Source organism: Oryctolagus cuniculus, chromosome 4, assembly GCF_051225735.1.
Source record: "Oryctolagus cuniculus isolate XC-2025 breed Fujian yellow rabbit chromosome 4, ASM5122573v1, whole genome shotgun sequence".
In the NCBI taxonomy this organism is placed as follows: Eukaryota; Metazoa; Chordata; class Mammalia; order Lagomorpha; family Leporidae; genus Oryctolagus; species Oryctolagus cuniculus.
In genome coordinates, this window is record NC_142870.1 from 20,299,383 (window position 1) to 20,323,153 (window position 23,771).

Consider the following 23,771-nt stretch of genomic DNA (forward strand, 5'->3'; position numbering starts at 1 on the left):
GCTGAGCCACAGCGCCATCCCCATAGACCTGTTTTATAACAACATTAATCCTATCAGGTCATCCCATCACATGGGGGATTAGGTTGCAATATGTAAATTTTGGGGGTTCACATAAATTCAGACCATAGCGCTGGGGGTGGAAGTGTAGCATTTGTTACACATGTTTTTCTTCTTTTCTGTGTGTTTGAAATGTTGCACACATGTTTTAAAATTTCACATATGTAAGAAAAATATAAAAAAAACTCAATTTCATCAATAAAGAGTTAAAGTATATTGGATCAATTCTGTGCCTTCTCCTAGGCTAACTTGCTTGCTCTTTAAAATGGTAAAATAGGCCGGCGCTGTGGCTCACTTGGCTAATCCTCTGCCTGCAGCACCAACACCCCGGGTTCTAGTCCCGGCTGAGGTACCACATTCTGTCCCAGTTGCTCTTCTTCCAGTCCAGCTCTCTGCTGTGGCCCGGGAAGGCAGTGGAGGATGGCCCAAGTGCTTGGGCCCCTGCACCCACATGGGAGACCAGGAGGAAGCACCTGGCTCCTGGTTTCGGATCGGCACAGTGCGCCGGCTGTAGCGGCAATTTAGGGGGTGAACCAATGGAAGGAAGACCTTTCTCTCTGTCTCTCTCTCTCTCACTAACTCTGCCTGTCAAAAAAATAAATAAATAAAATGGTAAAATAGATGACATCTCTTTGCTGTGTTCCTGATTCTCCTTGTTCATTGATTCAAGAGAAATGATCTCTATCCAAACAACTTTGATTCTATAACAACCTTGACTAAGAGTAAAAATGTGGGGAGCAACTCGGTCTAGACTAAGTTACTCGAATTAAGACTTATTGTATGCATCTGCTCTCCCACAATATGGCGCTGGGAGAGGAGTAAACAGCTTCTACGCAGCTGCCTCTCGCCAGCTTGAGTGATGACCTGCAGGAGCTGATCCTGCTCCTGACTGGAGGAGAGCAGCGTACTCGGCGTGTGGGTAGCAGAGTTAGGATTGGTGGAAGAGGACTATAAAGGAGGAGAGAGACAACATGCACCAGGAACATCTATCCGAATAACACCTGAGCAGCCCCTGAGAGAGCCAGCCAGCGGTGTGCCGCTCCCCCGCAGAAGTGGGGAAAGTGGCAGGGGGAATCGCCCTTCCACGGAGGTGGAAGGACGGTAGCCAACCCGGGAAGAACCAGCAGCAAACCCGGGAAGGGCCGAGCAGACAAAAGAACAGCGCAGGGTCTAGTGTCGTTCCTCCACGAAGAGGGGGAGTGACAAAAAAGGCCAACTCTTTGGGGGAGAAAAACAGAAATTTCTGTTCTTTATTGTTTTAATCTGGATCTATAACTGGGTCTAACACCCTAGCTTTCTGGAAGAGAAGAACACAGGGAAAGAAAGGGGCAAGAGAGACAGCTGACCACCTCCAGGTAAAGGGGCAGCTGCTGCCCATGGACCATACACAGAACAGCAAGGCATTATGGGTGGAGAATAGAACAACTGCATACTTTTCTGCTGTTGAAAATAAGCTGCAGGAAGAACCAGATTTGAGGAAGATGAGCCACCCTATAGTTTGCTATTGAATAAAATCTGAATACTTATGCTAGGACATGTGTTCTCAACAGGGCAAATGTTGTTCCCAAGGGAGATACATATTCAGGACATAAACAGATATATAGTATATTGACAGTATGATATTAAAATCTCACTGGGGGATGGATGTTATATCACAGCATGTTAAACTACTACTTGGGACACCCACATCCCATATTGGAGTGCCTGGGTTGAAGTATTGTCTGGGCTTCAGATCCAGCTTCCTGCAGATGTACACCCTGGGAGGTAGCAGATGATGACACAAGGGCCTGAGTCCCTGGTACCACATGGGAGACATGGATAGAGTTCCGGTGCTTGGCTTTGGCAGAGCTCAGGTCTAGCTGTTGGAATCATTTGAAGACTGAACCAGTAAATGAAAGATCTCTGTTTCTCACTCCGTCACTCTGCCTTTCAAATAAGTAAAAATAAATAGGTAAACATTTAAAAGATAGAGGGTCTTAAAAATGCCCCAGAGTGCCGGCGCTGTGGCGCTGCAGTGCCAGCATTCCATATAGGCACCAGTTCAAGTTCTGGCTGCTCCAGCTCTCTGCTATGGCCTGGGAAAGCAGTAGAAGATGGCCCAAGTCCTTGGGCCCCTGCACCCATGTGGGAGATCTGGAAGAAGCTCTTGGCTTTAGATCAGCCCAGCTCCAGCCATTGCAGTCATTTGGAGAGTGAACCAACGGATAGAAGACCTCTCTCTCTCTCTCTCTCTGCCTCTCTGTGACTCTTCCTTTCAAATAAAAAATAAATAAATCTTTTTAAAAAATGCCCCAGAAGTGGTTAGAAAATGGCCAAGCTGGCGCCGTGGCTCAATAGGCTAATCCTCCGCCTTGCGGCGCCGGCACACCGGGTTCTAGTCCCGGTCGGGGTGCCGGATTCTGTCCCGGTTGCCCCCCTTCCAGGCCAGCTCTCTGCTATGGCCCGGGAAGGCAGTGGAGGATGGCCCAAGTGCTTGGGCCCTGCACCCCATGGGAGACCAGGAGAAGCACCTGGCTCCTGCCTTCGGATCAGCACGGTGCGCCAGCCGCAGCGTGCCGGCCGCGGTGGCCATTGGAGGGTGAACCAACGGAAAAAGGAAGACATTTCTTTTTTTTTTATTTTTTTTTTGAACTTTTATTTAATGAATATAAATTTCCAAAGTACGGCTTATGGATTACAATGGCTTCCCCCCCATAACGTCCCTCCCACCCGCATCCCTCCCCTTTCCCACTCCCTCTCCCCTTCCATTCACATGAGGATTCATTTTCGATTCTCTTTATATACAGAAGATCAGTTTAGCAGACATTAAGTAAACATTTCAACAGTTTGCTCCCACACAAATACAAAGTGAAAAATAATAGATGATTTTTTAAATGATGATGAAATCAGATCAGACCTATTGTCATGTTTAATCCCAGTGAGAGTCAAGTTGGGAATTGATAATTTCTTCTTCTTCTTTTTTTTTTTTTTTACAGAAGATCAGTTTAGTATACATTAAGTAAAGATTTCAACAGTTTGCACCCCCATAGAAACACAAAGTGAAATATACTGTTTGAGTACTCGTTATAGCATTAAGTCTCAATGTACAGCACATTAAGGACAGAGATCCTACATGAGGAGTAAGTGCACAGTGACTCCTGTTGTTGACTTTACAAATTGACACTCCTGTTTATGGCATCAGTAATCTCCCTATGCACCAGTCATGAGTTTCCAAGGCTATGGAAGCCCCTTGAGTTCTCTGACTCTTATCTTGTTTAGACAAGGTCATAGTCAAAGTGGAGGTTCTCTCCTCCCTTCAGAGAAAGGTACCTCCTTCTTTGAAGACCTGTTCTTTCCACTGGGATCTCACTCACAAAGATCTTTCATTTAGGGTAGGAAGACCTTTCTCTCTCTCTCTCTCTCTCACTGTCCACTCTGCCTGTCAAAAAAAAAAAAATGGCTAAAAAGACTACTTGAGGGGCTGGCACCATCGCACACTAGGTTAATCCTGTGCTTGTGGTGCCGGCATCCCATATGGGCGCTGGTTCTAGTCCCAATTGCTCCTCTTCCAGGCCAGCTCTCTGCTGTGGCCCGGGAAGGCAGTGGAGGATGGCCCAAGTGATTGGGCCCCTTCACCCACATGGGAGAACAGGAGAAGCACCTGACTCCTGGCTTCGGATCGGTGCAGCTCCGGCCATTGCGGCTATTTGGGGAATGAACCAACAGAAGGAAGACTTTTCTCTCTGTCTCTCCCTCTCACTGTCTGTAACTCTACCTGTCAAATAAATAAAATAAAAATCTTAAAAAAAAGACTACTTGGGTGAGGAATATAAAGGGAAAAACTTGAAAACTGCTCTAAACTAAAAAATCTCATGAAGTTCGGACAAGTGAAAATTAGCCAACTAACTTAAGTATAATACTCAGTTACCAGCATTTGGGACATTTGTTGTGTATCACCCCTTAGATTTCCAAATTCTCATTGACCAACATCATTGAAATATTTTATTCATGTAAGAGGATACTGGGTTGAAAAGTCAATCTTTTCAAGCATCTAAATATAGTGGATTGCAAAGGAAAGAAAAGAGAATAAAATACACCATGAGTATTAGTAATGATTTATACCAATGGGGAAATTAACCTAAATTAAACAAAAAGCAGGCAGAGTATATACATATGAAAAGTTGGAAACTGGAGTTGCAAACACATTCCATTTTTCTCAGTCTATAATGTTCACTTGCCCTGGAGTGCATTTCTTTCTATTCACATCTGAGGAGATTAACTCTACATCGCTTGGGAAAATTGTCATGGTTTCCTGAGACTGATGTCAGCAAGATATTGCTGATTCCCCTTAGGGCCCATTTCTAGAAATGACGTAGGACGCCTGCTTAATTCTTACTTTATCTACATAAGCAGGAAAAGCCTAGGTCAAGTGAACAAACATCTAATATGTGTTACTGAAGGAGTCACACTCCTTAATCAAGTGCCAGTCTTGAGCCAGTTTACAGTCACAAGCCCTTTAATGAAGGAGAGCCCAGGTCCCCTTTGATGTATGCCACCAAAAAGTTAGACTCTTAACCTTTCTCTCATTCCTCCCCAAAAGGACCTATGACCTTTTGCCAATGTAACTTTGAATCAGGGAAAAGGAAATAATTCGACCTTTTTAGAACTACTGGACACTGGACACTGGCTCTGAGCTGCCACCAATTCTGGAGTCCACCAGTCAAAGCAGGGGTCTACAAGATGAGGTGTTCTATGGTCTTTGTCGCAGTGGCCCGGTGAGTCCCCTAACCCGTTCTGTGGTTATTTCTGCAGGTGTAGAACGCATAATTGGAATAGATATGCTCAGCTGCTGGCAAAATTTCTGCATTACTTCCCTGACCTGTGAAGTGTGGGAAAGGCCAGATGGAAGCTACTAGAACTGCATCTGTATGGACAGCAGAGAACTAAAAGCAATGCCACGTTCCTGGAGGGATTGCAGTGATCAGTATCATCATCACAGACTTGAAGGATACAGGGTGGGGATTCTCACCACATTCTCTTTCAGTTCAGCCATTTGGCCAGTTCAGAAGGCAAATGAGTCTTGGAGAATGGCAGTGGGTTTTCATAAACTTAACCAGGTGGTGACTCAAATTGCAGCTGTCATGTCAGACACAGATCAGTACATTTCCTGGTACCTGGTAAATGCAAATGCTTTTTTTTTCTGTCAACTTGAAATAAATTTGTTAACTAGAAACAAATCTTCATGCAAAGGCTTTATTTGGGACTATTACAAAAAGAAGAATTGCAATTAGGAACACACATACGCGCACACACACACACACACACACACAACAGGATGGCCTCCCTTATGTCCATAGAACAAAGGAGAGGATTAGGATTTTGCAGGGGAAAGAAGAGATTTTATAAAATTTTAAAAAATATTTATTTTATTTATTTGAAAGGCAGAGTTACAAAGAGAGAGGGAGAGACAGAGAAAGAGAGATCTTTCATCTGCTGGTTCACTCCCCAAATGGCAGCAACAGTTTTGACTGGGCCAGGCCAAAGCCAGGAGCCAGGAGCTTCATCTGGGTCTCCTGCTTAGGTGCAGGGGCCCAAGTGCTTAGGCCAAACTCCACTGCTTTCCCAGGCACATTAGCAAGGAGTTGGATTGGAAGTGGATCAGCCAGATACAAGCCAGCGCTCGCATAGGATGCCAGCACTGTATGTGGCAGCTTAACCTGCTATACTGCAACATGGGCCCCATATTTTTAAAAAAATATTTATTGTTTTATTTTTATATAACTTTTTAATTTGAAAGGCAGAGAGAGAGAGAGAGAGAGAGAGAGAGAGAGAGAGAGATCTTCCATTCACTGTTTCACTCCCCAATGCTCACAAGCCTTGCTCTGCCAGATGAAAGCCAGGAGCCTCCTCCTGAGTGGCAGGGATCCAAATACTTGAGCCATCCCTGCTGCCTCCCAGATTGCACATAGTCAGGAAGCTGTATTGGAAACAAAGTAGCAAGGACTTGAACCAGGCACTCTCATATGCAATGTGCATCTGGTAAGAATAACTTAACCAAATGCTTACCCTCACAAATTATTCTGAAAGAAAGTTCTGAGGCTGTAGCTGTGGTGTAGAAGGTTAAGCCCCGTATGCGGCGACAGCATCCCTTATGGCGTTGGTTTGAATCCCAGCTGCCCCGCTTCTGATTCAGCTCCCTGCTAACGTGATTGGGAGGGCAGTGCAGGATGTCTGAAATGCTTGGGCCCCTGCACTCTCATGGGAGACCCGTAGGCAGCTTCTGACTTCTAGCTTTGGCCTGTCCTAGCCCCAGTTGTAGCCACTGGGGACTGAACCAGCAGATGGAACATCTCTCTCTCTCTCTGTCTCTCTATAATTCTGCCTTTTAAATAAATAAATCTTTAAAAAAGAAAAAAAGAAAGTTCATTAGCTCTGACAGTGGCTTATTAGAAGTGGAAAGTGTCAGTAGTTGGTAGGTAAGACTTGTAATCTTGTATACTCAACTTTTACATTTCTCAATATTAGTAAAGGCCACCAAAGCAATTTTCTTTCAGGTGGGAAGGCCAGAAATTTACCCTCCCTGTCTTACTTCAAGGGTTTTTCAACCCTTCAGAAGCATGTCATAATTTAGCTTGCAGATATGATCACTCATCTTTTCCATCCCTAAATATCACACTGATGCATGATGTTGATATTATGCAGACTGGACCTAGTGAACAAGAAGTAGCAACTACTATAGACTCATTAGTAAGAACTTAATATAACAGAAGGTGGGAAATAAATATGAGAAAAATTTAAGGGTCTTCTATTTCAGCAAAACTTTGAGGGGTCCAGTGGTATGTCCATATCAGGATATGCGTTCTAAAGTGGAAGATGTACTGTTATATTTGGCCTTTCCTAAAAATGAAGAAAGAGGAGCAATGCTTAGTGGGCCTTTTTAGATTGAGGGGGCAACATATTATTAATTTGGATGTGTTATTCTGGACTGTGTACCAAGAGGGCTGAAAAGCTGCTAATTTTGAGCAAGGCCTAGAACAAAAAGCGGCTCTGAGACAGGTCCAAGCTCTGTGCAAGCCTTCTGCTGTGTGGGCCATAGAATCCAGTAGATCCACTGGTGTTTGAGGTGCTGGTGGGAGGTAGGGATGCCATATAAAACTATTAACAATCTTCAATAGGTACATTGCAGTGAAAGCCCTTAGGATTTTGGAGCAGAGCCCCGTCATCATTCACAGATAACTACTCTCCCTTGGGAAAATGATACTGTTTTAATGTGATTTGACTTCTGAAGTCATGCAGGAGTTTACATCTCAGTGTCATACATTAGTGGTACTAAGCAGGTGGAAAATTGACCCAATTATGGTATTTGGGAATTGGGGTCTAGTGGGAAGTAATTAGGTCACTGGAGGCATGACCTTGACAGGTAATTTTCATGAGAAAGTTCCTATAAAAACCCAAGTTTGGGCCGAGCATCTGCGTGTGAGTGTTTCTTGCTTGTCACGTGATTCTTCCTCTGCACATGATCCATAATCCTCCATGTTAAAGCCTAAAACATACCATTTGGGTTTCTAGCGTCCAAAACTATGAGCTAAACAGACCTCTTTTCTTCCTAAGTGGCTTGTCTCAGGTATTTTTTGTATAATTGTATGGATATAGCTCTTGGCCTTTTATAGGACCTTAGTACAGATTGAAAGCTTAACTGAAGACCACCAAGCTACTATGCAACTAGAGCTGCTCATCATGAACTGGGTGATCTGACCCAGCAAGCCATCAATTTGGGCATCACAGCAATGTTGCATCACTAAGCGATTAGGTCCAAACAGGCTTTGACGGCATAAGCAAGTTACCTGCAGAAGTGGTCCAAATGCCTATGGCATCCACTCTTGCTACACTCCCTTCTATCTTCCAGCCTGCATCCATGGTATCATGGACAGATCCCTGTGATTAGTTGACAGAAAGAAAAGAACCAAGCCTGGTTTATAGATTGCTTTTCATGACACGCAGGAACCACCGGAGAGTGGACAGGTGTAGCACTACAGCCCCTTTCTGAGCCATTCCTTGTCGCTCCCCCTCTTCGTGGAGGAACGACACAGGACCCTGCGCTGTTCTTTTGTCTGCTCGGCCCTTCCCGGGTTTGCTGCTGGTCCTTCCCGGGTTGGCTGCTGATCCTTCCACCTCCATGGAAGGGCGGCTCCCCCTGTCACTTTCCCCACTTCCGCGGGGGAGCAGCACACCGCTGGTCAACTCTCTCGGGGCTGCTCAGATGTTCCTCAGGTGTTCCCCTTAGATGTTCCTCATGCATGTTGTCTCTCTCCTCCTTTATAGTCCTCTTCCACCAATCCCAACTCTGCTACCCACACACCGAGTACGCTGCTCTCCTCCAATCAGGAGCAGGATCAGCTCCTGCAGGTTATTGGTCGAACTGGAGGCAGCTGTGTAAAAGTTGTTTACTCCTCTTCCAGCGCCATATTGTGGGAGAGCAGATGCATAGAATAAGTCTTAATTCCAGTAACTTAGTCTAGTCCGAGTTGCTCCCCATATTCCTGAAGGACAGTGGTAAAAGTAGATCATTCTACTGATCATAGCCTTGAATAGTGTATCTGGTTGTTCATTTTACTTGTAAGGACAAAAGGCCACATACATAATTGTCTACAGATTAATGGGCTATGGCTACTGGTTTGGTTAGATTATCAGGGACAAGGGAAAACATGATTGGAAAACTGGTGACCAGGCAATCTGGGGAAGAGGTATGTGGAAAGACTTCTGAATGAGCCAAATTGTGAAGGTTTGTTTATTCCATTCTAATGCTTATTGAAGGGTGATCTCAGCAGAGGGGGATTTTAATAATCAAGTGGATTGGTTGATCTGTTCTGGGATACCTCCTCTGTCATTGCTCAATGGGCCCATGAATAAAGCAACCATTGGAGGGGATGGCAGGATGGAGGATGTACAGGGACTCAGCAATATGGACTTTGACTTACCAAGCCTGACCTGTCTACAACCACTACTTTAGTGCCCAACCTGCCAGAAGCAGAGGCCGAGAGTGAATCCACCATTTTCCAGGGTGATCAGGCAGTAACTTGGTGGCAGGTTGATTATCTTGGACTGTTCCTATCATGGAAGGGGCAATTACTTTTCTTAATGGAATTGACACTCTGGATACAGAGTTGTTTTCCCTCATGCAATTAACCATGCAGTTAACCAACACTACTATCCACGGACTTAAAGAATGTCTTATGCAGAGTTACAGTATTCAAGACAGCATTGCTTCTGATCAAAGAACCCACTTCACAGCAAAAGAAGAGTGGCAATGGGCCCATGGTTATGGATTTTACTGGTCTTACTGTGTTCTTCACTCTCCTAAAGCAATGCTCCTTTGAATACTTATTTATAGCACCTATTAGGTGGCTATACCTTGCAGGGCTGGGGGAAGTTTCCTTAGAAGGCTATATTTGCTCTGAATCAGTGTAAGGCAAAATCAGTGAAAGGCAAAGAGACAAATAGAGACAGAGGGAGGAAATTTTTCAAATAAATAAATAAATATTTAAAAAAGATTATAACGGAGCTGAAGATTTCCTATTACCTAGTGATGTCATAGCCATTGTAATGTAATAGCACAACCCCTCCTCACACCTGTGACACAGGTGTAACAAACTGTGAACAAGTTACACAAACATATCACAAATGCAATTAGGTATTAATACATCATACTTGACGGTGATAATAAGTAACTAGGTCACTGATTTATGTGTCTATTATGAACGTACTTTTATATTCCTTCTACCCATAGTAGACTACACCATGTTAGATCTGCAGCAGCTTCCTACACATTATGTTTATCTTGTCTGTTGAATACACCCAGGGGCCATGTCAAATGATTGGCTAGTCTCATCCAAGTTTGTGTAAATACCTCTGGAACATTCACACAACAAAGAAATCACCTAATGACCCACTTCTCAGATTGTATCTCCCGTCACTGCAGTGCATGACTGTATTTAAAGGGATAAACAGCCATCACCACATCTAACTCTAGAATATTTTAGTCCTGCCTGAAAGAAACCCAGTACCCATTAGCAGCCACCCTCCATGTCTCATCCCCTTTCCCCATTCCTAAGCAACTAAATATCCACTTCCACCCTATACAGATTTTCTATTTTGTACATTTAATATCTATTAAATCACCCAACCTGTGACCTTTCAGATGGGCTTCTTTCATTTAGCATGTGTTCTAGATTCATCCATCTTGTAGCATATATCAGTGCTTCATTCTATTTTATTAATGAATAAATTGTATGGAAATACTGCAATTTCTTTTTTAAAGATTTATTTATTTATTTGAAAGTCAGAGTTACAGAGAGAAGGAGAGGCAGAGAGAGAGAGGTCTTCCACCCGCTGGCTCACTCCTCAATTGGCCAAAATGGCTGGAGCTGCAGCAGTCTGAAGCCAGGAGCCAGGAGCTTCTTCTGGGTCTCCCACATAGGTGCCCAAGGATTTGGGCCATCTTCTACTGCTTTCCCAGGACATAGCAGAGAGCTGTATGGGAAGTGGAGCAGCCAGGACTAGAACCGGTGCCCACGTGTGATGCCGGCACTGCAGGCGGCAGCTTTACCTGCTACACCACAGAGCCGGCCCCTGAATTTTCTTTCCTGTCTATCAGTTGAGTAGTCTCCACTTTCTTGGCTATTGTGAGTAAAGCTGCTATGACTATTGTGTATAATTTTTGTATTTTTGTTTATTGTCTGGTGTGTAAACTGTGTCTCGGTAAATAACTATTTGTATGTAGATATCCAGTTGTGGATATCAGGCACTATTTGTTGAAAGAAATTATTTTCTCATTGTGCCTTGGCACATTTGTCAAAACTCAATTGATCGCAAATGTAAAGGGCTTATTTTTGAAACTGCAATTTATTCTACCATTCTATATGTTTATTCTTATGTCAGCGCGTTACAGAATTGATTACTATAACTTTGTAGTAAGTTTGAGATCAGGTATTACTTGAGCCATCACAGCTGACTCCCAGGGTATGCATTAGCAGGAAACTGGAGTCAGGAGCCAGAGCCAGGTATCAATCCCAGGCACTGTGATGTGGGACCTTAACCACTAGATGAAGATATGCATGTCTTAACCACGCGGCCAAATGCCTGCGCAGATCATGTGGTTTCTGTCCTTTTTTCTATTATATGGAGTGTTACATTGATGATATTTATATATCATCCATATGTTAAACTACCCTTTCAATTCTGAGATAAATCTCTTTTGGTCACAATTCAATACTCTTTTTATATGTTGCTGGATTTAGTAAGCTGATATCTTGTTGAGGAATTTTCCATCTACGTTCCTGAGGGATATTGGTCTGTAGTTTTGTTGTGTTTTGTTTTGTTGTAATATGTTTGGTTTTGGTGTCAGAGTAATTCTGACATCAAAAAATGGACTAGAGATTATTTTATCTTTTAAAAGAGTTTGTAAAAAATGATATTAATTCTCTTTTCAATGTTCAGCATACTATACCAGTAAAGCCATGTGGACATGGTCTTTTATTTGTGGGAAAATTTTTTTTTTTTTTTTTTTTTTTGACAGGCAGAGTGGACAGTGAGAGAGAGACAGAGAGAGAAAGGTCTTCCTTTTGCCGTTGGTTCACCCTCCAATGGCCGCCGCTGCAGCCGGCGCACCGCGCTGATCCTGGCAGGAGCCAGGAGCCAGGTGCTTTTCCTGGTCTCCCATGGGGTGCAGGGCCCAAGCACCTGGGCCATCCTCCACTGCACTCCCTGGCCATAGCAGAGAGCTGGCCTGGAAGAGGGGCAACCGGGACAGAATCCGGCGCCCCAACCGGGACTAGAACCCGGTGTGCCGGCGCCGCAAGGTGGAGGATTAGCCTATTGAGCCACGGCGCCGGCTTGTGGGAAAATTTAAAATTACTAATAAGACCTCTTTACTTCTTATAGACCTACTCAGATACTTGTATTTTTTTAAAAAAAAGATTTTATTTATTTATTTGAGAGGTAAAGTTATAGACAGTGAGAGGGAGAGACAGAGAGAAAGGTCTTCTGTCTGTTAGTTCACTCTCCAAATGGCCACAACAGCCGGAGCTGTGCTGATCCGAAGCCAGGAGCCAGAAGCTTCTTCTGGGTCTCCCACGTGGGTGCAGGGGCCCAAGGACTTGGACCATCTTCTACTGCTTTCCCAGACCATAGCAGAGAGCTGGATTGGAAGAGGGGCATCCGGGACTAGAACCGGCACCCATATGGGATGCTAGCACCGCAGGCGGAGGATTAACCTACTGAGCCACTGCACCGGCCCCAGATGCTTGTATTTCTTCTTGAGTTAGGTTTGGCAGTTTGTGTCTTTCTAGGAATTTTCCCATTTCCCATGCAGTTTTCTTTATAACCCTTTTACTTTCTCTAAAGTTTGTAGTAATGCATTATATTTTATGATTTTTAACAATTTGTATTTTTTTTGTCAGTCCTGCTAAAGGCTTGCCAACTTTGTTTATCTTTTCAAAGAATTAATTTTTGACTTCATTGTTTTTTACAGTCTATATTTAATTGTTTTGTGCTAGAACCTTTTTTGTCTTTTTTCTGCTAGCTTTGGGTTTGGTTTGTTCTTTTTTGCTTGTTTTTTTGTTTCTTTGAGGACTATTTTTTGTTTGTTTCTTTGAAGTCTTCTTATTCTAATTCCTTAAGTTATAATGTAAGGTTTGATTTGAATTCTTTTAAAATATTGGCATTTGCAGCTGTAAACTTAGGAGGAATGGAGACTATTTTGACCCAAAGGTTTAATAGTTTGTTTGAAACCTATTAGTAAGTCTGAATTACATACAAGTCTGCATGGGTGCTTTGCTGGGCCTCTGATTCTGTGGCAGGGTAGCACCAAACATGCAGAAGTTAAATACCAAAGCCCCAGGAGAACTTTTGTGTTAGCAGCCATGATTACTCAAAGTCATTTTTAATTTTGAAGAATGAACTATTTGGTGACAAATGTGGAGCATTCTCAGACTTGTCACGTGTAGCAGTTCCTAAGTCTGAGAAATCGTTTCTGGCATCCGCAAGCACGGCAGAAATTTCATAAACTGTCGCCAAACCACTTGCTTGTTTGAATGCCAAGGTTTCCTTCCCCGCATCACATGCAAAGTCCTGCTGCCAACAGTTATCAAAATACTCCCACAGTTGTCACAGAGAGAACTGTTTGGGGAGTTACTGTTTCTTTATTTTTGCTGTCCTTAGATTTCATGGCTTTATCACTTCTACTTGAAGATTTACTTGAATAACTCTAATGAAGTAGTTTACTGTTAATTAACTGAAAATATAATACGTGAGCTATAATTATAGGCAGTACAACAAGATTGAGAGGATATTTTGCTTTATTTTCTATGTGTTCTAAGGTATGGAGTTTTATAGAATCACGATGTTGTTTGTGCAATGTAAAATAACAATAAAAATGAAAAAGCAGTGGAGAGGGAACCAAGAGGAAAAATATTAAGAACTGGCCCAGCTAGACCAACTCATTCTGATCAAAGGTATGCAGTTGTGTGATTTATAAGACAATAACAGGATTTAGAGATAAAATCCAGCCCTTTTAACAAGAGTTTGACAAGAAGCTGAAATTACTGGCTCTGAGTTTGTCTTCTTTAATGAACCCAATAGATAAGTGCCAGGTGAGATTTAAGAAGTTCATGTATGTGAAACAGGAAATGGATTAGTAGTGTGATCCTGGACCTCACTCTTCAATTCAAAGATGGATGGCAGTGTAGCCTTTTACCACTAGGATCTTAGCACAGCTATCATGTGAAATAAACATTTTCTTGCCTTGTATTGTAATGTCTTTGATGGATCTATCAACATTTCGAATGCATGTACTATTGAACCAGCAGTCCCACTACCAGGAACTTCTTCTAAGGAAAAACACCAGGAGTGCGCGTTGTGCCACAGTGGGTTAAACCGTGGCTGGCACATCCCACAGCAGAGTGCCTGGCTTGATTTTGGACCACTTTGTACTTTTAATTGAGTTCCCTGCTAATGCACCTAGAGGGCAGAAGAATATGACCCAAATATTTGAGTTCCTGCCAACCGTATGGGAGACCCAGATGGAGATCTGTCTCTTGGCTTTGGCCTGACCTAGCCCTGGCTGTTATGGGCATTTGAGGAGTGAATCAGTGGATGGAAGATCTCTTATATATATTATCTATATTCTATATATAGATAATGTACATATATTCTTTTCATGTCTTGTGTAGCCTTGTGCAAAGTCTATTATATGTCTATCTATCTAGATATCTATGAGAGGTACAGAGAGAGGAGGGAAAGAGAGAGAGAGAGAGAGAGAGAGAGAGAGAGAATCTTCTAACTACTGGTTTACTCCCTAAATAGCCACAACGGCCAGGGCTGGGCCAGATGGAAGCCAGGACCCAGGAGCTACATCCAGGTCTCCCATGTGGGTGCAGGAGCCCAAGCACTTCAGCCATCTTCAGCTGCCCTCCCAGTTGCATTAGCAGGGAGCTGGATTGGAATGGAGCAGCTGGGTATCAAACCAGCACCCATATGGGATGCTGGCATCATGGGCGGAGGCTTAACCTGCTATGCCACAATGTTGGCCCTTAGAAGTGATCTCTCTCTCTCTCTCCTCTCTCTCTCTCTTTTCCTTTTAAATCAATCTTTAAAATAAAAAAATAAAAGAGAGAAACAAATTAGTGTATAGATATGGCAGACAGATGCTCACTCTAGTCAAATACTTCAAATACTGTAAGTGTACATCAGAGGGAGAGAGTTTGTCCCCCTTTCCCAAGGTCGTGGGGCTATGAAGTGGAGAGTTAGGCTTTAACCTAGGTTTTTCCCACTTCACAAGTTAGCAACTTTTTGGGGATCAGGACTTCTCTGTGTGCTCTTCCTAGGGTAGGCTAAGGTTGGACAATGAGGGTGAGGGCAGGTGTCATAGCCAAAGGATTAGGAGTAAGGCAGGGTAGGTCAGGAATTTACAACAACAATGAACACTGGGAAATAAGTTCTATATAATTAAGAGAAAGGGATTTTGGAAGAGAAGCAGTTTGTTTTTCCAAAAAAGTAACACCTGAACCAATTCTCACCTTGTCTCCCCAAGAGTTGTGAATTCCCACCCTGAAGAACCCTAAATGAGTTTAGAATTAGTCTGACAGGCTCTCACTCTGAAATAGAAGGGGCGAGGGGAGTGATCTGGAGGATGAGCTTACATTTGGGGAATGTATTTGTCCCTTTTCATCAAAGAAAATCCATATTAACATGTGCTGGAGGGATTAGCCCATCTTTGAAATGGGAGGAGGATTCTTGTGTTCACAGAACTGTGAAGTGCAGGGTTTGGTGCGGCTGCTGCCCGAGTGAGATGATTCCGTGCATTGTAAGGCGGCATGCCAGCTTCCGGAGTCCTGGCATGGTCTGCATGCCCTGGTGTTCCCAGCGACCGCAGATGCTACACGACCATGACCTTGAGCCAAACACTAGTTCTTCTGTGACTCATCCTCTCTATCTACTAAAAAAGAGGCCAGGGCAGGGGGCAGGTAGAAGGAGTGATCTGCACTATCCCTCCAACTTGTGGTTTTTGATGCTCGATATTCAGTAACAGAAAATAAGCATTATTTGGTATTTATTAATGGGGGTTAGAAACATAAAAATCACTTTCTTAGCACAATTCATGCACACACTTTTTTTTATAAAGTAAAATACAAAGTATCATCTACAAAATTTTTTTATCATTTGGTTATCTGTAAACTTAGTTCTCTATTATTAGGAAAGAACAGATCGGATTTTTGGGGGGTGTAAGAAAGACAGGGATGATTTAAGGAGGAATGGTAGCTGAAGCAGTACAGTGTATGTACAACTTTATATCCTACTTCCTTTTGTTTGTCTAGACTCTCTTAGCTCGCTCTCGCTCTCTCTCTCTCTCTCTCTCCTGCCACCTTAGCCCACAAAGGAGTTGCTAAGGAATGCTGTTGAGGGAAGGGCACCATTCAGCTCTGGGGAATCACATACCGACAGCAAGGCAAGCCATGCATCACCCCTGCTTTTTCCTCTCTTGCTTTTTTTTTTTTTTTTTTTTAGCAATGTGCACGTCCATCCTCACAGGTCAGGTCAGGGTTCTAAGTCCTGATACGAGATAATCGATAATTAGGTGTGTGTTTATTATGCAGGCATGTACACTATATATCAGGTGCTTCTTTAATGATTTGATTCTGGAAATACGGCTGATTCCATGTGCTGCAGACTTCCAGTTACAGGGAGTGTAATTGTCCAGCCCCTCCAGTCGTTGAGCTCTGCGATCCATTGCTTTTTGCTCTGTAGAACATTTTCTGCCTCCCCCAGCTTGCTCCCAGCCAGACTAAACACACTGAGGATACTTGAAGCGGGCTCTTTCCTGGGCAACTGGGAACCCTCTCAGGTTGGACTTTGCTTCAAGATCCCATGCTGGCCTTGACCCCATGGGTGGTTCTGTTTGTCCACTCTTCCTTTCTTTTTCAGTTCATATGGGGTCAGCTGTAGGTGGCTGCCACTTCATAAGTTAGTAACTTTTGGGGGATCAGGACTCCTCTGTGTGCTCTTCCTCACGGTGGGGGTGAGGGGCAGGTGTAATAGCCGAGGGATTAGGAGTAAGGCAGGGTAGGACTTTCTCCCTCACAGGCATTTCCCCTAATAAAATCCTGTGTGCTGAGCTCTGTTTGGGTACCTGTTCCTCAGGGGAGGGAGATTAACATAAACAGAATAAAAGCACAAAATTGTGTGTTTTGTATGTCGTATTGGGTCAAAAAGGGTGAAGTCAGAGTGCATATTTGGGTTAGCTGACAGGGACTGAAAACTTTCAAGGATAGTCAATTGTCGCTCCCCCTCTTCGTGGAGGAACGACACAGAACCCTGCCTAGGCTTCATATCCGAGTCACGGCACCATTATGTCGCTCCCCCTCTTCGTGGAGGAACGACACATGACCCTGCGCTGTTCTTTCGTCTGTTTGGCCCTCCCCGGGTTTGCTGCTGGTTTTTCCCGGGTTGGCTACTGTCCCTTCCACCTCCGTGGAAGGGCGGTTCCCCCTGGCCACATTCCCCACTTCCGCAGGGGAGCGGCACACCGCCGGCCGGCTCTCTGGGGGCTGCACAGGTGTTCCCCTTAGGTGTTCCCCTTAGATGTTCCTGGTGCATGCCGTCTCTCTCCTCCTTTATAGTCCTCCTCTGCCAATCCCAACTCGGCTGCCCACACGCCGAGTACGCTGCTCTCCTCTAATCAGGAGCAAGTCCTACAGTTTATTGGCTGAACTGGAGGCAGCTGTGTAGAAGCTGTTTTCTTCTCTCCCAGCGCCATATTGTGGGAGAGCAGATGCATAGAATAAGTCTTAATTCCAGTAACTTAGTCTAGTCCGAGTTGCTCCCCACAGTCAATAAATCGGGAACAGTGCAGTTGTGTGAGGTTTTGATAGGAACTTGTGAATGGGGAAAATAACTGGGGAAGAAACTTCACTCTACCTCTTTTACTACTTTTTGACTTTGCAAAACAAGCAAAATCTATCATACTTTGAAAGTATAAAATCAAGTATTTGGATTAAGAGATGTGAATTTGAAATAAAAGAAAAGTATAGGTGTTGGAGACAGACAGATCTGAGCTTGAATCCCAACTCATCTTTGTGGGCTCAGAAAGCATTCTGTGTTATTGGGTACTTGATTTTGATGATTTGCTTTCCTGCTTCAAGGACACTTCTATAGCCTCATCCACTGTTTTTTTTTTTTTTTTTTTTTTTTTTTTTTCCCGACAGGCAGAGTGGACAGTGAGAGAGAGAGAGACAGAGAGAAAGGTCTTCTTTTGCCGTTGGTTCACCCCCGCAATGTCTGCTGCAGCCGGCGCACTGCGCTGATCCGAAGCCAGGAGCCAGGTGCTTCTCCTGGTCTCCCATGGGGTGCAGGGCCCAAGCACTTGGGCCATCTTCCACTGCACTCCCTGGCCACAGCAGAGAGCTGGCCTGGAAGAGGGGCAACTGGGACAGAATCCGGTGCCCCGACCAGGACTAGAACCTGGTGTGCCAGCACCGCTAGGTGGAGGATTAGCCTATTGAGCCGAGGCGCCGGCCTCATCCACTGGCTTTCCCTCCCTCCCTCCCTCCCTCTCTCTTTCTTTGTTTCTTTCTTTCTGAGGCTGTTACAGAGAGAGGAAGAGACAGAGAGAAAGGTTTCCCACCCGCTGGTTTACTCCCCAAATGGCCACAATGGCCCAACTTGGGCTGATCTGATGCCAGGAGCCAGGAGCCAGGAGCCAGGAGCCAGGAGCTTCTTCTGAGTCTCCCACATGGGAGCAGGGACCCAGACATTTGGGCCATCTTCCACTGCTTTCCCAGGCCATCAGCAGAGAGCTGGATTGGAAGAGGGGGCAGCCGGGACATGAATCAGAGCCCATATGAGATGCCGGCGCCCCAGAGGCTTAACCCACTACATCATAGTGCCAGCCCCCATCCACTGGCTTTCTGCAGGTAGTACATACCCCTTGTTTGATTGGCTCTGGTCTTGGTCCCAGGACTTGCTGGGACAGGGGGCTGTAAGTGGTGAATATTTTTATTGTATCCAAGGTAATACAGCACTGATAGAATATTATTTATTATACAGCTCCTATTCAGATTTCCACGTCGATCATATCTTTTGAACTTTCTTCTTTGGTCTAAGATGCAAGGGAGGAACATGCGTGATCTCAGGTGTGTGTTTCTTTGGTCTCCTTTGATTTAGAACAGTTCTTTGAACTTTCTTGGTCCATCTTTCATGAAATTGATATTTTTTGAAGAATTCAGGATGTTCACTTTCTGATTTCTTTTCCTCATAATTATGGTTAAATATTTTGGTAGGAATGCTGCATAGGTGACATTGTTTCTCTCACAGGACATTGTTTCTATCACTCCTGATTCCAGGCATTCGGATATGGGATGCAGGTGTCCAAGTGACAGCTTGCTTTGCCAAATGCCCACTCCTCATAGATTCTTAATGAATGAGATATGTTATAATACTCACCATTATTCCTTGTTGTATTAAAGCTGTTGCAGTGGGTACCCCTCAGGTTGGATCCTGTGTCCTCTGAACATGTTTCTGTCTGTCTGTCTGTCTGTCTTGGAGTGGCCCCTTACTTTCTGGGACAAGAATGTTTCAGGCTCAACTTCGATATTCATCAACAAGGCCTGGATTCTTTATATTTGGGAGAGAAGTTGACAAAGGGAAACATTTTTGGCAGAAGGTTGATTAAAAAAAAAAAAAGCAAGAAAGGGGGATCTACAATAAGGAAATACATTGGAAGATTCTTGGCTAAAGGTCTACGTCTAGTAAAGTCTCTTAAGCTCTCCAAACCTGAATTTCTCCTGCTGGAAAAAGAGGATTATTATGTTTAGTGCTTTGGCTGGTTGGAGCCCTATAGTTGCACATGTTCAATATTTGGTGTCCATTATCATTAGTGATAGTCTCACAACTAGCACTTCTGTGCTGCTAGAGAGTTCCAGTTACCTGTCTCCAAGGTGTTTTTTTTTTTTTTTAATTTATTTTATTTTTGAAAGTCAAAGTTTCAGAGAGAGAGAGAGAGAGAATCTTCCATCTGCTGGTTCACTCCCCACCAGCAACAGCCAGGGCTGGTCCAGGCCAAAGCCAGGAGCCAGGAGCTTCGTCTCGTGAGCAGCAGGGGCACAAACACTTGGGCTGTCTTCTGCTGCTTTTCCCAGGCTGTTAGTAGGGAGCTGGATGGGAAGTGGAGCAGCAGAGATAGGAGCCAGCACCCAGATCCAGTGTCACAGGCGCAGGTTTACCGGATAGGCCACAATGCTGGCCCCCACAACGTATTGATGATCAAACTTGTTTCAGTTTGAGTTCAGAAGCTTAGTTTAAACGTTGCTCTAAACTGTTCCAAGGGCAACTCTGTTGTTTCTGGATGGGGTCAATGAACAGTCTCTACAATAGGCTAGTGAGACAAAAAGCTTTCCAGGGAATCATTGAATGTAAATTCAAGGAGGAAGCAACACACCACACACACACACACACACACCACCACACACACCACACCACACTTATTTGTACATAGGTACATTTTGTAGTTCCAATTGAGATCTCAAAATGAGAAGCCATCTGGGAAACTGAAGACTAGATTTAAACCAAGCTCGGCCATATCCTTACATTTCTCATTCTAAATAAAAAAAATTAAAAAACAAAAGAATCTTCTGAAGGTGTCATGAATTGCAATATTTCAAATGAAGGACCTGGGAGATAGTAAGCGAAGATTCTCGCACTTGTGAGGGGCAGCGGGGCTCTAGCGTGGAGCGACCCAGGATCTGCCGCTGAGTCGGCACTTCCACCTGGCGGCGGTTTAATCCGATTGCAAGTCAAAGGGGGGAGGCAGCCGCAGGTTCAGTCAACTCCCAGCCTCCAGTAAAGCCCCAGCACACAAAAACATTCCCGTGTTTAACCACTGGGAAGCCTCTTACAACAATGGGACGAAGCCCTGTGTTGGAACTTTGCTTTTTTTTTTTTTTTTTTTTTTTGGTAAGGGCATTCATCCATTCAACATGTAGGATTGTAACGAAATTAAAAGATACGTTTATTGGGATGTTAAAAAAAAAAAACAAACCAGTCAATCCATGCGTAGTTTCTTCATAATAGGCATTTTACACGAAGCTTTTGAATTCCTCGTAGGCACGAAATTCAAAAATGTTTCGCACCCAGAGAAGCTTCCCTTTAATTTCTCCTACAGACCATTTTAAGTGCCTTGTATTTGAGTTTGGGGCTCTTGGGCGCCCACCTCATGGCCGAGAAAGTTCCGCCTCAGGGTGCCGTTCCCTACGCTCTCTAACAAGATGGGACTCACGCTAACCTGGGTAACTTGTCCTGGGCGCCACGGATCACACAGCGGCCCCAATATCCACACGACCCGTTTGCAGGCCCATGCTGACAGGGCAAATGGACGCGACAGCCCAGGCGCAAGCCCGGCCGAGCCAAGGAGCCCTCCCGGCACAACTGAGAGGGAAGCCAGAGCTGGAGGAGGCCATCGGCCGCCGGGAACCTGGGGACAGCGGAGGGTGCGGCGCGCGTGGCACCCAGCCCCTGCCAGGGAGACGCCCTGTTTCCCTCACAGCCCACGAAGTTCTGGGTCACCCGTCGCGCCCTTGGAACACGCGGGGACGCGGGGCTTGCGATAGCGAGGCGCAAAGGCGCCCTCTCATGGCCGCGCGCAGCCCGGAACGCCCGGAACGGAACTGTCTGGCGGAACCTCGGTGCGCGTTCAGAGTTTCTGGGGGGAGGAAGGCGGGAGAGGACCGGCGCGCGGCGGTTCCCACGGCCGCTGTGAAGGCCATGGCCGTGGGTGTCCGGATGCTGCGGCTCTGTCGGGTCGTCCCCGGCTGCGGGGCTGGCTGGAGTGAGTTTCAGCGGCCGTGGGGATGGGGAGCGAGGCCTGGAGAATGGTGGCAGCCGCGATGGAGCTTTAGGCGGGTCGTGGGAGAGCGGGAGGAGGAGGATTTTTCAGTCCCCTGCTTTGGCTGCCGCCTGCTTCCAACCTTGGGAGGACAAATCTGGGGTCGCGGGGGTCACCAGGGGGCGGGGCCGCGACGGGACTTGGGGCGCTTTTGGGAACAGCTCGCGTCTGGTATAAACCTATCGTTACCTCGCGTAGGAATGGAGTTTGCCTCGCGAAATCTCTTGATTGGGGGTTTCAGTATTAAGCTCGGCATTCCTCGCCCCTGGCCGTGGGCGCGTTGGCACGGGACGTCCAGTGTGCTAGGGGCCTGCTGCTCCCCGCCCAGGCCCCGTCTTCGCCCCCCCACCCCGCTGCCCAGTGGCTCTGGTCTCTGACCCGCGTCCTGGTTCCTCGTTGCCCCGGCCTGTGAGTGCAGGTGGGAACACGACCCTGGAAACTGGTGGGAAACAGACGTGAGCTCTTCCTTCCCTTGCATCTTTTGGGATCGATGTTAGGAAGTGGGTTAACGTGACCTCTGAGTGCGTTTTCGGCAAATGGCTGTTTAAAATTCTGTTGCCTCCTGTTGTTAGAACTGTTTAGTGGTTGTGGAGTGGGGTGTGCTGTCCGAAATATATTATTCCCTTTCCAGGCTTCTTGCTTATTGTAACTTCCCCACAGGATGGATAGCAACAGCAGCTGCTCAGCTGACTCCCCCCGAACTGACAGAAATGCGGAATGATCTCTTTAATAAAGAGAAAAAAAGGCAGTTGTCGCTAACTCCCCGAACAGAGAAGATCGAAGTTAAGCATGTTGGGAAAACCGACCCTGGCGCTGTCTTCGTGATGAATAAAAACGTTTCAACGCCTTATAGTTGTGCCATGCGTAAGTAGCCTGATCAGGATGCTACGTGAGCGGTGTGGAAGGACTGCAGAGGAGGCCTGATGCTGTATTTGCTCCCTTGAACTTGCCGATGGCCTGTTGGCTGTCTCCTTAGCTCCACAGGGTACCATGGGCATTTCAAGGTGTTGCACAGGTTATCCTGAGGCTTACTTGAAGCTGGCTGTATTTAGGCTACTAAACTTGTTTTCTGGCAGAAGAGGATCAGAGCTGAATATATGAACTATTTTCTTCATTTAGTCGGTACTCAGATGTATTAGAAGCAGTCACTGTGCAGGTCTCATTGAAGGATTTCGATGTAAAGAACTTGCTGTGGCCTCAGATGATCAACTTTCTGGGCCTTTTCCTTGGCAACTCTTTATAGCCGAACTTCTGTTGTTGCTTGCCACTTGCCTGCTGTGTGCTGTGTTTTTGTTTACGTGTCAGTACACGTGTGGTATGTGTGTGAGTGAAAATGTGTATGGGGTGCATGTGATTGTGGTAAACATACTTGTTTATATTTTAGGAGAAATAATTGTGCCCTGTGTGTGATTTGGTGTTGAAGGAAACAGAGCCTTTATATTATCATTATTTTAATTTTTACTTATTTGAGAAACAGAGAAAGAGAGCTCCCATCTGCTGGTTCTCTCCTAATATCCACAGTGGCTTGAGGCCAGTCCTTTGCTGGAGCCAGGAGCCGGGAACTCAGTTGCAATCTCCCACATGGGTGGTGGTAATCCAGTAACTCTAGCCATCCCTGCTGTCTCCCAGGATCTACACTGGCAGGAAGCTGGAGTCAGGGGCCAAAGCTGGGAATTGGACAAAGGCTCTCTGATGTGGAAAGTGGGCATCATAACTGCTAGGCTAAATGCCTGCTCCTATATGTTATTTTTGATCAAAATGTTTGGATAGCAACTTTGGTAGACTGGTAATATTTAAATTTAGAAAACAAAATAAAAATGTGACTAGCTGCATTGTTTAAACTTTTGGAAAACTCAGCAGTGATTCCATTGAAGTAATTAATAACTTTAGATAGCAACTCATGCTGGTTTAAAGAGTATACACTCAAAATCTTCCTTTACCCTGGCCCTTGAATTAATACTTAGATAATTATTTATTTTTCAAAAATTTAAAATTATTTTTATTTATTTGTGAGAGAGAGGAAGAGAGAGAGCAACTCCCAACCACTGGCCTGGCCCATTCGCAAATGTCTGTAACAGACAGCTGTGGGCCAGGCCAAAGACAAGAGCTGGGAACTCATTCCTGGTTTTCTACAGGGGTAGGAGGATCACTTGGGCCCTCAGTAGGTTCTCATTACAGCCTCCCAGGATCTGCACCAGCTGGAAGTGGAGCCAGGCATTGAACCAAGGCACTCTTAACAGGTGTCCCAACTGATATGTTATCTGTGGGGCCAATTGCCCACCCTTCAACTGTTTCTTAAAGC

General features: G+C 45.1%; 1 protein-coding gene across 11 annotated transcripts in view; it reads left to right on the plus strand.

Annotated features, from left to right (window-relative positions):
- Positions 1 to 23,771, plus strand: part of MRPL39 (mitochondrial ribosomal protein L39) — a 72,345-nt gene that overhangs the window by 11,741 nt on the left and 36,833 nt on the right. For 5 of the 11 annotated variants that reach the window (XM_008267147.5, XM_089330619.1, XM_008267146.5 and 2 more), the window contains exons 1-2: positions 21,333 to 21,412; positions 22,130 to 22,333. In XM_008267147.5, coding sequence (XP_008265369.3) covers positions 21,349 to 21,412; positions 22,130 to 22,333 — 268 coding nt within the window. In that variant the 5' untranslated portion in view covers positions 21,333 to 21,348. Of the gene's footprint in view, positions 1 to 21,135; positions 21,270 to 21,332; positions 21,483 to 21,905; positions 21,925 to 22,129; positions 22,334 to 23,771 lie in introns of those variants that run through there. The other 6 variants (XM_089330623.1, XM_089330627.1, XM_089330621.1 and 3 more) reach the window with 4 other exon arrangements.